The following is a 12,618-nucleotide window of genomic DNA, read 5'->3' on the forward strand; positions in this document are numbered from 1 at the left end:
ATAGATAGATAGATAGATAGATAGGAAAGATAGATAGATAGATAGATAGATAGATAGATAGATAGATAGATAGATAGATAGATAGATAGATAGATAGATAGATAGATAGATAGATAGATAGATAGATAGATAGGAAAGATAGGAAGATAGATAGATAGATAGATAGATAGATAGATAGATAGATAGATAGATAGATAGATAGGATAGATAGGATAGATAAGATAGATAGATAGATAGATAGATAGATAGATAGATAGATAGATAGGCCAGAACCCACTTAATGAATGGCTCACATAGCAAACGAAAGTTTGGTTTCAATGATTGTCGTCAGTTAAGGACTATGTGTGTCGCTGATTGGACGATTTGGATCTTTTTCAGGCAATTTGGATTGTAGCGTTTCTCGCCTCGGTTTTCCTGGGCCTGGACTACGGCTTGCTTACATCGATCACTTTTGCTGTAATTACGATCGTCTACAGGACCCAAAGGTACAATTCACTTGAAAACTCATAAAACAAAAGATACATTTGTCAAGAATCATGGGGTACAACACTTAATGATTGTCATAGGGGTCAAATAAGCAATCGGGAAACAATCAATATTAATAAAAATCTTAAGGATACAAGCAACAAGTTACAGTCCTACAGACCTAAGTGGGAGGAAAAGGGTGATAGGAACGATGAGAAAAAACGAGTAGAAATAAAAGTGCAGACTTAGTAAATAGTCTGACGGTGTTGAGGGGATTATTTATTTAGCAGAGTGATGGCATTCAGGAAAAAACTGCTCTTGTGTCTAGTTGTCTTGGTGTGCAGTGCTTGGTAGCAACATTTTGAGGGTAGGAGTTTGTGTCCAGGATGTGAGGGGTCAGTCAATATTTTCCCCGCCCTCTTTTTGACTCATGCAGTATACAGGTCCTCAATGGAAGGTAGGTTGGCAGCAATTGTTTTTTCTGCAGTTCTGATGATCCTCTGAAGTCTGTGTCGGTCTTGTTGGGTTGCAGAACCAAACCAGACAGTTGGTACCACTGTAACTGTTTCGGGATCTATGTCTTGCAACGTAGATTTTTCACTTAGTGCATGCCTTGCAAAGCCTTCATTATATAACTGCTTTATTTGCTTACTTTATTTTCTGATCAGCGAGTCAGGTTCAAAGCCGTAGAACCTGTTCGGTTGGTTGGTTTAGCTTTTGAAAAAAAATATTTGTGAGAATTCTGCCACACGCGAAAAATACACCTGATCTGGTTTCTCCAACAGGACTGGTTATAAGGCAAACAACTCATTATATTTCTGTCCTTGTTTTTTTCTCTTCAGTCCCCAGTATAGAATCCTTGGCCAAATTCATAACTCGGATATTTATTGCGATGTGGAGCTGTACGAAGAGGTAAGAGCTTTGGAAACTCTTGAAGACACAGAAAATTAACGTGGTCCTTTAAAAACGGGGTGGGACCATAGGATCCCATGGAGGAATCTTTCTTGCACTCTTTATCTTATGAGTAGATTCATGAAAAGTTAAGGTACCTGCAGGAATCCTCAATAGCGTGATTGGGTTTGAACTCTACTGCCCAGGCGGGACCCAGAAGAAGAGCCTTCTCTGTGGCGGCTCCGACCCTCTGGAATCAGCTCCCTCCAGAGATTAAAACTGCCCCCACCCTCCTTGCCTTTCGTAAACTCCTTAAAACCCACCTCTGTCGTCAAGCGTGAGGGAACTGATACACTTCCCCCTGCCTATGTAGTTTTCTGTGTATGATATGACTGTATGTATGTTTTTTATATATTGGGGTTCCTTGTTTTTAGACTTTTTAAAATGTATTATTGTTATTTTAGAGTTTAACTATTAGATTTGTCATTATATATTGTTTTTATCATTGCTGTGAGCCGCCCTGAGTCTACGGAGAGGGGCGGCATACAAATCTAATTAATAATAATAATAATAATAATAATAATAATAATAATAATAATAATTAGGAAATGGGTGGCTTATAAATCAATTAAAGTAAATTAAATTTGGGGGGGATAAACAAGTAGCTGATTTTGCAGGTTCTGATGAATTTAATGTAGTATAAAGTTACCAAAGAACATTTATCATTTGTTTTAATTCTGCCACCATTTAGGTAACAGAATGCCCCGGGATTAAAATATTCCAAGCGAATGCACCACTCTATTTTGCCAATAGTGAATTATTTACCAACGCATTGAAAAGAAAGGTAAAGCAATTTCCTTCTTCCTGGTTATTCAGCCCACTGTCAAATTTCATAGAAACATAGAAGATTGATGGCAGAAAAAGACCTCATGGTCCATCTAGTCTGCCCTTATACTATTTCCTGTATTTTATCTTAGGACGGATATATGTTTATCCCAGGCATGTTTAAAATTCAGTTCCTGTGGATTTACCAACCACGTCTGCTGGAAGTTTTGTTCCAAGCATCTGCTACTCTTTCTGTCAAATAATTTTTTCTCACGTTGCTTCTGATCTTTCCCCCAACTAACCTCAGATTGTGCCCCCTTCATAGCTGTTCTGTCAGGCTCTCTGGTAGACTCCTCCCAAAAATCCACAGGTACAAATTTCAGACACACACACGTTTGAAAATTCAAAACAATGTTCTTTATAATGAAAATTCACTTAAACTAAGCCCTCTTTTGGTAGAGCAAAGAGCACTGGTCTCCAAACAACCTGGTAATTTGTATAAGTCCCTTATCAGTTCTGTGATACTTAGCTTGCAGCTGTGAGGCAATTCACAGTCCTTCTTCTTTCAGAAAGTGAAACACACTTTGCTCTGGTTTAGTTTCAAAGCGGGGGAAAATCAGCACACAAAAGGTCAAAGTCAATAAAGGAGTCACAAAACACAACGGTCAGATAATCCTCCACAATGGCCAAACCCACAGGCTGCTCTTTATAGCAGCCTCACTAATGACCACAGCCCCACCCAACCACAGGTGGCCTCATTTTCTTTGATAATAATCTCTCAGTTGTTGTTGCCTATGCATCGCTCTCCACATGCGTGGCTGTATCATCAACTCTTGTTCTGAATCCAAGGAGGAACTAGATAATTGATCTCTTTCTAAGCTGTCTGCCACACTCTCCTCCTCCCTGTCACTCATGTCTTCTTGGTCAGAGGAGCCTTCATCAGCAGATTCCACCGGGGGGGCAAAACAGGCCTGCAGCATGTGGCTGTCTCCCCCACATCCACAGTCCTTGGGGCAGGAGCTGGGCCAGAGCTAACCACAACACCCCCAAAAAAATATGTATAGAAGGATCGTATCTTACAAGATTCGCCTGTTTATTTTTGGCTTGGTCTTTTTTTTAGTAGAAGGTAAGATAAAAGCTTCATGAGATTTTTCCTTTCTTTCTGGGGTAGACCGGCGTGGATCCCCGTAAAATATTGGCCACCAAGAAAAAAATGCAAAAAAGGCACGCGAAGGAACTAAAACAGCTGGATAAACAGCGGAAGCAAGCCATTTTAAAGTTGGTAAGTTTGAAACGCATTGGGGAATACAGGCTGGGGCTTGGGTTTGTCTGCTAAGAGATTTGTATAGAGAAAGGAGAATACAGTGATAACCTTGTCTTACGAACTTAATTGGTTCCGGGAGGAGGTTCGTGAGCAGGGGAATCCCAGCAGCACAAAAACGGGTGCTTCGCTGGCAACGGGAGTCCGGAGCCGGGGTTTCCCAGCGAGGGGAGCCTCAGCGAAATCGTTGCATCGCAAAAACATGGAAGTCTTTGAAACCCCACCTCCGGACTTCCGTGTTTTTATGATGCTGCGATTTCACTGAGGCTCCCCTTGCTGGGAAACCCCAGCTCCGGACTTCCGTTGCCAGCAAAGCGCCCGTTTTTGCGCTGCTGGGATTTCCCTGCAGCATCGCAAAAACACGGAAGTCCGGAGGTGGGGTTTCCCATGGAGGGGAGCCTCAGGGAAATCCCAGCAGTGCAAAAACGGGCGCTTCGCTGGCAACGAAAGTCCAGAGGGGGGTTTCCCAGCTAGGGGAGCCTTCGGCTGGCAACGGAAGTCCGGAGGCGGGGCATCCCAGCCGTGGCGGCTTGGGTTCATAAGGTAAAAATAGTTCGGAAGAAGAGGCAAAAAAATCTTAAACCCCGGGTTCGTATCTCGAAAAGTTCGTATGACGAGGGGTACGTAGGATGAGGTATCACTGTATTTGTACTTCAGGGTTGAAATAAGAGAGCCTTTGAAAAGCTACTTTTGTCAAGAATCATGTATTAAGTATCACGTACTTAATAATTGTCATAGGGGATCAATGGAAACAATCAATATTAATATAAATCTTAAGGATGCAAGCAACAAGTTACAGTCATACAGTCCTAAGTGGGAGGAGGTGGGTGATACCCTGTTTCCCTGAAAATAAGACGTACCCCGAAAGTAAGGCATGTCAGAGGTTTTGCAGAATTTGCTAATATAAGGCACCCCCTGAAAATAAGGCGTAGTCAAGTTTACATACGGTACGGTGGAAAAACATACGGTACCATTCAAAGCTGTTCATAGTGGTACCGTAATAATGTGGCGTCCCCTGCTGGCCCCTTCCATCGCTTTGTACCATCCAGTACAACAGACACAGTCTGCTGCTGTCTCACCGCCATTACAGTCTCCACTACAGTGCTTAGACTGTAGTTCCCCTGGTGGCCGGAAGCTGCAATAGCAGGAGTTGTACCATATAAGTGCCGTCGTTTGTGTATGTGGGTGTCATACAGACAGGTACCGTACCGTAATCAGTGTACCATACGGTACACTTTCTTTGGGGGTGTCAGCTTTTCTGGCTGTGAATTTGTCTTATTTGAGAAATATAAGGCACCCCCCGAAAATAAGACGTAGCACAACTTTTGGAGCAAAAATTAATATAAGACAGTGTCTTATTTTCGGGGAAACACGGTAGGAACGATTAATAGCAATAGTAGTGCAGCCTTAGTAAATAGTTTGACAGTGGTGAGCGGATTATTTGTTTAGCAGAGGGATGGCTAAAGGGGATAATATGTGTATTTGTAGTGTTTAGGGTTTTTCCAATGCACTTTTTAAAAATGTTCTGATCATTTTATGTTGTTTTTTTGTCCCTTTTTAAATCATCTTTTGTGTTTATTTTGTATTTTAATCATGAAACAAAATTTTAAAAAAATTAAAAAAGACGAATGATGTCTGCCCTTATACTATTTCTTGTATTTTAGCTTAGGATGGATATATGTTCATCCCAGGCATGTTTAAATTCAGTTCCTGTGGATTTACCAACCACTTCTGCTGGAAGTTTGTTCCAAGCATCTACTACTCTTTCAGTAAAATAATATTTTCTCACATTACTTCTAATCTTTCCCCCAACTAACCTCAGATTGTGCCCCCTTGTTTGACAGTGGTGAGCGGATTATTTGTTTAGCAGAGGGATGGCTAAAGGGGATAATATGTGTATATGCAGTGTTTAGGGTTTTTCCAATGCACTTTTTAAAAATGTTCTGATTGTTTTATGTTTCTTTTTGTCCCTTTTTAAATCATCTTTTGTGTTTATTTTGTATTTTAATCATGAAACAAAATTTTAATTTTTTTTTAAAAAGACGAATGATGTGGACCACAGCATAAAACACGAAGTGATGCAAGATGAAGTTTCGCTTAATGGGAAATTTTCCGCGGCCGAAGCAACTCCTCAAGACTTCCCTCTGGAGGAAATGGAACACTTTATGGCCTCGGGAAGCAACGTCCACTCCATCATTCTAGATTTTTCTCCCGTGAACTTTGTCGATTCGGTGGGAGCCAAAGCCCTTCAGTCAGTACGTACGACCTGTTTTAATCGCCCTTTCTCGCAATGACGCATCTCCTTAGTTTTATGCTCTTTCCTGCACTCAAGGGAAGTGGGCCAAGTTAGAAGATGCAGAATAAGAGAATAGAAACATAGAAGACTGACGGCAGAAAAAGACCTCATGGTCCATCTAGTCTGCCCTTATACTATTTCCTGTGTTTTATCTTACAATGGATCTATGTTTATCCCAGGCATGTTTAAATTCAGTTACTGTGGATTCATCTACCACGTCTGCTGGAAGTTTGTTCCAAGGATCTACTACTCTTTCAGTGAAATAATATTTTCTCACGTTGCTTTTGATCTTTCCCCCAACTAATTTCAGATTGTGTCCCCTTGTTCTGGTGTTCACTTTCCTATTAAAAACACTTCCCTCCTGAACCTTATTTAACCCTTTAACATATTTAAATGTTTCGATCATGTCCCCCCTTTTCCTTCTGTCCTCCAGACTATACAGATTGAGTTCATGAAGTCTTTCCTGATAGGTTTTATGCTTAAGACCTTCCACCATTCTTGTAGCCCATCTTTGGACCCATTCAATTTTGTCAAAATCTTTTTGTAGGTGAGGTCTCCAGAACTGAACACAGTATTCCAAATGTGGTCTCACCAGCGCTCTATATAGAGGGATCATAATCTCCCTCTTCCTGCTTCCTAATACATAGCACACAGCAAGTCTATAGTATAGTCACACAGACAAAACTAGCAGAGAATGAGATCAAAGAATTATCGTTAGCAAGAGCAATAGAGCAGTAGCAAGCATTAGCAAGACTAACCCTGATAATCACCTAGAGTAACACATCTGACTCCCTTTTATGGCTAATTGCAGTTGTAACTCTTAAAGTAGCATTATATTGATTCCTCCAAACATACACTGCTGGGTAGTTCATATATTGACAAACCCAACCGGTGAAGTGCGCAGTATTGACATGTGGAGTGGATGAGCTTTGATAAATCTAGAAATACTAACCGGAAGTTGTTTTCTTCTCTATTGCAGATCATAAAAGAATATGAAGAAATTGGTGTTTCGGTTTATATAACTGCCTGCAATGGTAAGTTGGAGAAATGTGGGCTAAATTTCCCCACAGTCATTAGGACATTAATGTTCTGTTGAGTCTTCCTCAACTTGATGCTTTTCACTTGAATTGCTACCTAGCCAATACATTGGGTGAAACTCCACCACATTGTATCATTGTGACCTTCAAAAACTATCCCTATTGGATTAAAGTTTAAAGGTACAGTAATACCTCATCTTACAAACTTAATTGGTTCCCGGAGGAGGTTCGTAAGGCGAAAAGTTTGTAAGATGAAACAATGTTTCCCATAGGAAACAATGTAAAGTCAATGCGTGCAAGAAACCCCCTCGCCCCCACAAAAATGGCGCTCCGCTGGGCACCGCCACCCGGCTGTCGTCTTTTGAAACAGCCGGTGGGCTTCTCGGCGTACTCCCGAACGCCAAACCTGGAAGTTTCGGCCAGCCAGGAAGGACGTCTTTGTGACATCAAAGCTCCGCCCATGGAATTCCCTATTGGGATTCCCCACCTCCGTTTGAGCCTCCCGACCAGCCCGACAGCTCCATAGCTCTTTTGCAAAGCTGACAGCCGGGCGGTGAGGCTTCTTGGTGTCCTCCTGAACCCGAACGCCGAACCCGAACTTTTGCCGAACCTCCGTGTTTGGCTTTCGGGAGGACGCCGAGAAGCCCCCCGGCTGTTTCAAAAGGTGGGGAGAAGCCTCTGTGGGGCCTCTCTAGGAATCTCCTGGGAGGAAACAGGGCCTCCACCCTCCCTATGGTTTCCCCAATCGCACACATTCTTTGCTTTTACATTGATTCCTATGGGAAAAATTGCTTCTTCTTACAAACTTTTCTACTTAAGAACCTGGTCACGGAACGAATTAAGTTCGTATGTAGAGGTACCACTGTGTGTGTATATGTATGTGTGTATGTATGTGTATAATTTTTTTATCCACAGCTTATAAATCAAATAAATTAAATATATATATTTTTTCCTTTTATTCTCACCAGGCTCCGTTATGGACAACCTCACCAGGCTGAAATTTTTTGACACCGCCTCCTTGCGAGATTTGTTCTTTCCGAGCGTCCACGACGCCGTCCTCGCTAGCCAGCTGAGAGGTTTCTCCTCCACCTATCTTTAACTTATCTCCTCCACCCTGAACTAAGTGGATCTATTTCCAAGGGCTCCCGTAGACTTTTAATTTAATTTTCAGAGACGATGGAGCCGAAGGTTGGCCACTTTTACAGCCTGCGTTTCTCTGCAAGCCCATCGGCTCGAAGTCTCCAGAAGCCTTAATCCTTCCCAACATTGTACCTTCTCACTGAAATTCACAAGTTGTCGGTGGAAAGACACAAAATATTTGTAGAGCAAGGGAAGGTTTGCCTGTTTGGGTGTTCGGCTGTTTTCTTTCTGGCGGCTGCTGACTTAAAGGCCAGAAAATATGAACCCACTGTTACCGGCAAGAATTTGGGACGGATTTGGAAAGCAGCGCTGTATGTCTGGGTGCAGTTGTATATTGTGTGTGCGAGAGTGCTGCTCTACCTTGAAAGTGCCAGCTGCGTTTCCAGTTCAGAAATCAGTGGCTTTCGTCCGATGAACTACTAAGCATAAAACACTTTTTGGAACCACAAGGATTTTAGCTCCATTTTAATAAATTATTACGATCGTTTTCACATACAGGAGGTTCCTGCGCTGACCCAATGCTTATATGTAATAAGCAAGGTGTATTTAAAATTAGCTGGTAACGAACAAGACTATATAAATACATACATAGATAGTACAATTAAGTAAGAGAGAGAGAAAAATATCTATTTCTTTCCTCCTAAAGCTAGCTACGCATAGTTAGCTACGCAGCTAGCTATGAGTCACCTGGAAAGGAAAAAAATTGAAGAAATTGTGTTTTCCCAAATAAAGGATCTTATTTGATGTATTTCTCTGCACTGAAAGTCACAAAAAAAAATTTCTAACAATCTCACATCACTTAACTCCCGGGGAAGTTGACAATTTTCAACGTAATGTAGGATCGGTCAGCGAGTATAACAATGTATGTCCGGTTTTGTCCAGCAGCTGGTTGCAAAAAAAACAAAACAACTTTTGTAAACTAGAAAGCAGCTGGGTGCCCTATGCAAGTTTTATTTCAATAGTGCTTCCTTCTCAGGTACGGTAGGTAAATACAGGGTGCGATTTTGCCACCACGAAGCAGCTGAAAAGACTTGGAACGGAGGAATTGGGCAGATAATTCTATTTTTCCAAGTATACTTAATAAGCCTTAAGCATCTAGGGAGATTTTTCTCCATCCCCTCCAAATACAGTTCTTGCCTTTCTAATAACGTTGCCAAACTGTTACTGTTTTGTTAGAATATTATTATTATTAAATAAATAGGTTTTCATCCCTGATACGTTTTGATGCATCGCTCGAAAGCTGTTTACATGCGTTTCTTACTATCTGCAGTTTTGAAGCAAACCTGAAAATATTGATAAGCCGAAGACTCGTCCATCCAAAGCGGTTTCATTTATAGCATCAGTTTGCAAACTGATTAGAAGTTTCTAGAAATGAAATTTTAAGGTTTTCAGGCCAACGCGGAGTTACCTAGCAATGTTGTACGATGGGACATATTTATATTTAAGGAAAGCAGTGCTTTGCAGCTTATGTGAATTGCTAGTTAACATAGAACGCACCGCGAATATACAGGTTAATCATTCTGGTTTTGGGGAGTGACTGCATTTCAGAACTATATATATTCTATCGACCACCATTCTAGCGAAGTCCTGTCGCATTTTATAACCAGGCATTTCTTTCAGATGCGAGTCCAAAGTTAGAAACCTCTAAATAAAAAGAAGATAAAACCTTGAGATGTCGTTCCCTTTTGTCGTTTTTATGCAGACAATTCGTGTTGGTACGGTGATAAATCTATAAAGGTTCATTATGTACATTATGTTCCACTGTTTTCAAGAGTGCTAACTTTAAGACTCGTGGACTTCAACTCCCAGAATTCCATTCTGGCTGGGGAATTCTGGGAGTCCACAAAGTCTTTAAAAGTTGCCACGGTTTGACAACCCTGGCTTACAATAAAGGCATTAATCAGGGTACAATTCCTACTTATTCTAACTTTTATTTTCTCATTCTAATTTTCCTCCTTTGTTAAAAATTAATTTCATTGCTCCAGCATTAAATGCTCAGGTCTAGTCTTCAAACCAACTGGAAGAAACTTATTTTCCAGGGGTAGTGATTTCTGACAGTCTCAAAATGGGTGAACAGTGCAGTCAGGTGGTAGGGAAAGCAAGTAGGATGCTTGGCTGCATAGCTAGAGGTATAACAAGCAGGAAGAGGGAGATTATGATCCTGCTATATAGAGCGCTGGTGAGACCCCATTTGGAATACTGTGTTCAGTTCTGGAGACCTCACCTACAAAAAGATATTGACAAAATTGAACGGGTCCAAAGACGGGCTACAAGAATGGTGGAAGGTCTTAAGCATAAAACGTATCAGGAAAGACTTCATGAACTCAATCTGTATAGTCTGGAGGACAGAAGGAAAAGGGGGGACACGATCGAAACATTTAAATATATTAAAGGGTTAAATAAGGTCCAGGAGGGAAGTGTTTTTAATAGGAAAGTGAACACAAGAACAAGGGGCACAATCTGAAGTTAGTTGGGGGAAAGATCAAAAGCAATGTGAGAAAATATTATTTTACTGAAAGAGTAGTAGATGCTTGGAACAAACTTCCAGCAGACGTGGTTGGTAAATCCACAGTAAGTGAATTTAAACATGCCTGGGATAAACATATATCCATCCTAAGATAAAATACAGAAAATAGTATAAGGGCAGACTAGATGGATCATGAGGTCTTTTTCTGCCGTCAGACTTCTATATTTCTATGTTTCTATTTGTGTGCAGAAAGCTGTGGGTCAAGGCACTGTTGCACTCTTTTCAAAAGTGTTCCTGGCCCAAGTCTTGATCTAAACCAGTGGTTCTTGACCTGGGGGTCGGGACCCCTTTGGAGGGGTCAAACACTTAAGACCATGGGAAAAGACAAATTTCTCACGGTGTTAGGAACTAAAACGTCTATTCTGGCACCTTGGAACATATTTTTACAATCCGACTGATCAGACATTTACAGTGGGGGGGCTGTCCCTCTGACCTTCCTGCCAACCAGCTTCAAGCTCTGTTGGGAGAATTGGCGCTAGACTTATGGTTGGGGGTCACCACAACATGAGGAACTGTATTAAGGGGTCGCGGCATTGAAAAGCACTGAAACCTAGAGATTTACATTTGACTTAGCAATAGCATTTAGACTCATCGTATATTTTGGGAATGTAAGACACACCGGTATATAAGATGCACCAAGATTTCAAAAGAGGTTTAAAAAATATCTCTGCAGGTCTCCCAAACCCTCTGCAGACCAGTTTTCTGAAGGCCAAAAATGGCATTACTCAGTGTATAAGATGCACCAGCGTTTCCACCCTGTTTTAGGAGGGAAAAAAGTACATTTTATACTCTGAAAAATACGGCATACAGGTAGTCCCCGACTTACGACGTTGATCCGTTCCTACGGGGCGTCGTAAGCTGAATTTCGTAAGTCGGAATATTCCGATTTACATGAACGGAGGCGGCAGAGGCTTTAAGGGACGAACAGCCGGTCCTTCTCGGCGCTGCGTGGCTGAGAAGGACCGGCTGTTGGTCCCTTGAAGCTGCCGCCACTGCCTCTGTTCGGGCGAGGGGATCTCCGCGGTGGGCGGCTTCGGAGGCTGTAGCAACGCAGCACTGAGAAGGACCGGCTGTTGGTCCCTTGAAGCTGCCGCCACCGTCTCTGTTCAGGCAAGATTTCCGCGGTGGGCGGCCTCGGAGGCTGCAGCAACGCAGTGCCGAGAAGGACCGGCTGTTAGTCCCTTGAAGCTGCCGCCACCATCTCTGTTCAGGCAAGGGGATCTCCGCGGTGGGCAGCCTCGGGGGCTGTAGCAACGCAGCACTGAGAAGGACTGGCTGTTGGTCCCTTGAAGCTGCCACCGCTGCCTCCGTTTGGGTGAGGGGGGCTCCACAGGGTCTCCAAAGATGACGACGCCCACCCCGGAGATCCCCTCGCCCGAACGGAGGTGGTGGTGGCGGCTTTGAGGGAGCTTCGGCTCCGCTGCTGTCCCTGGGTCGTCATAACAATGAAACATCGTAAGTCGGGAATGACGTAACCCGGGGACTACCTGTATACCACTTCACAGTCCCCTCTAAGCAGTATACACAATTAGCACATTGCCGCCAACAATTTGGGCCCTCATTTTACCCACCACGTTAGGCCGGAAGGCTGAGTCAGCCTTGAGCCCGCAGTGAGATTCGAACCGCCAAATTGAAGGAGCCAGCAGAAGTGGCCTGCGGTAATTTATTTGACTTATATGCCGCCCAATCCCAAAGGGCTCAGGGTGGTTTACAACAATAAAATAATACAATAAAACTCAAATATTAATAGTAAAAAACAGTGAAACCCCATTAAACAAATTGATAAAAATTCCTATAGAGTCATACACATATACATACCAAGCGAGTCACAATTCAGATGTGACTAGATGTTAACTCTCACAGCCTTTCGGAAGGCCAGTAGAATGGGAGCAGTACAGACATCAGGGAGTAGTTGGTTCCAAAGGGCCGGGGCCGCCACAGAGAAGGCCCTGCCTCGGGGCCCGCCAACCTCCACTGTTTAGTTTACCAGACCCAGAGAAGGCCAACCCTGTGGGATCTAATTGGTCTCTGCGAAGTATGCAGCAGGAGATGGTCCCGTAGTACTGCACTCTAACCACTGCACTGTTGTGAAGTAAATTAAGCAAGAAGCATTAAA

At 42.6% G+C, this 12,618-nt stretch overlaps 1 protein-coding gene across 1 annotated transcript in view; it reads left to right on the forward strand.

Annotated features, from left to right (window-relative positions):
• SLC26A5 (solute carrier family 26 member 5) overlaps positions 1-9,646 on the forward strand; it is a 48,037-nt gene extending 38,391 nt beyond the window's left edge. The window contains exons 13-19 of the mRNA XM_070755187.1: positions 379-485; positions 1,308-1,377; positions 2,108-2,200; positions 3,353-3,463; positions 5,545-5,757; positions 6,778-6,832; positions 7,804-9,646. Coding sequence (XP_070611288.1) covers positions 379-485; positions 1,308-1,377; positions 2,108-2,200; positions 3,353-3,463; positions 5,545-5,757; positions 6,778-6,832; positions 7,804-7,934 — 780 coding nt within the window. The 3' untranslated portion in view covers positions 7,935-9,646. The remainder of the gene's footprint in view (positions 1-378; positions 486-1,307; positions 1,378-2,107; positions 2,201-3,352; positions 3,464-5,544; positions 5,758-6,777; positions 6,833-7,803) is intronic.
• The last annotated feature ends 2,972 nt before the right edge of the window (positions 9,647-12,618 follow it).

Source organism: Erythrolamprus reginae, chromosome 6, assembly GCF_031021105.1.
Source record: "Erythrolamprus reginae isolate rEryReg1 chromosome 6, rEryReg1.hap1, whole genome shotgun sequence".
Lineage (NCBI taxonomy): Eukaryota > Metazoa > Chordata > Lepidosauria > Squamata > Dipsadidae > Erythrolamprus > Erythrolamprus reginae.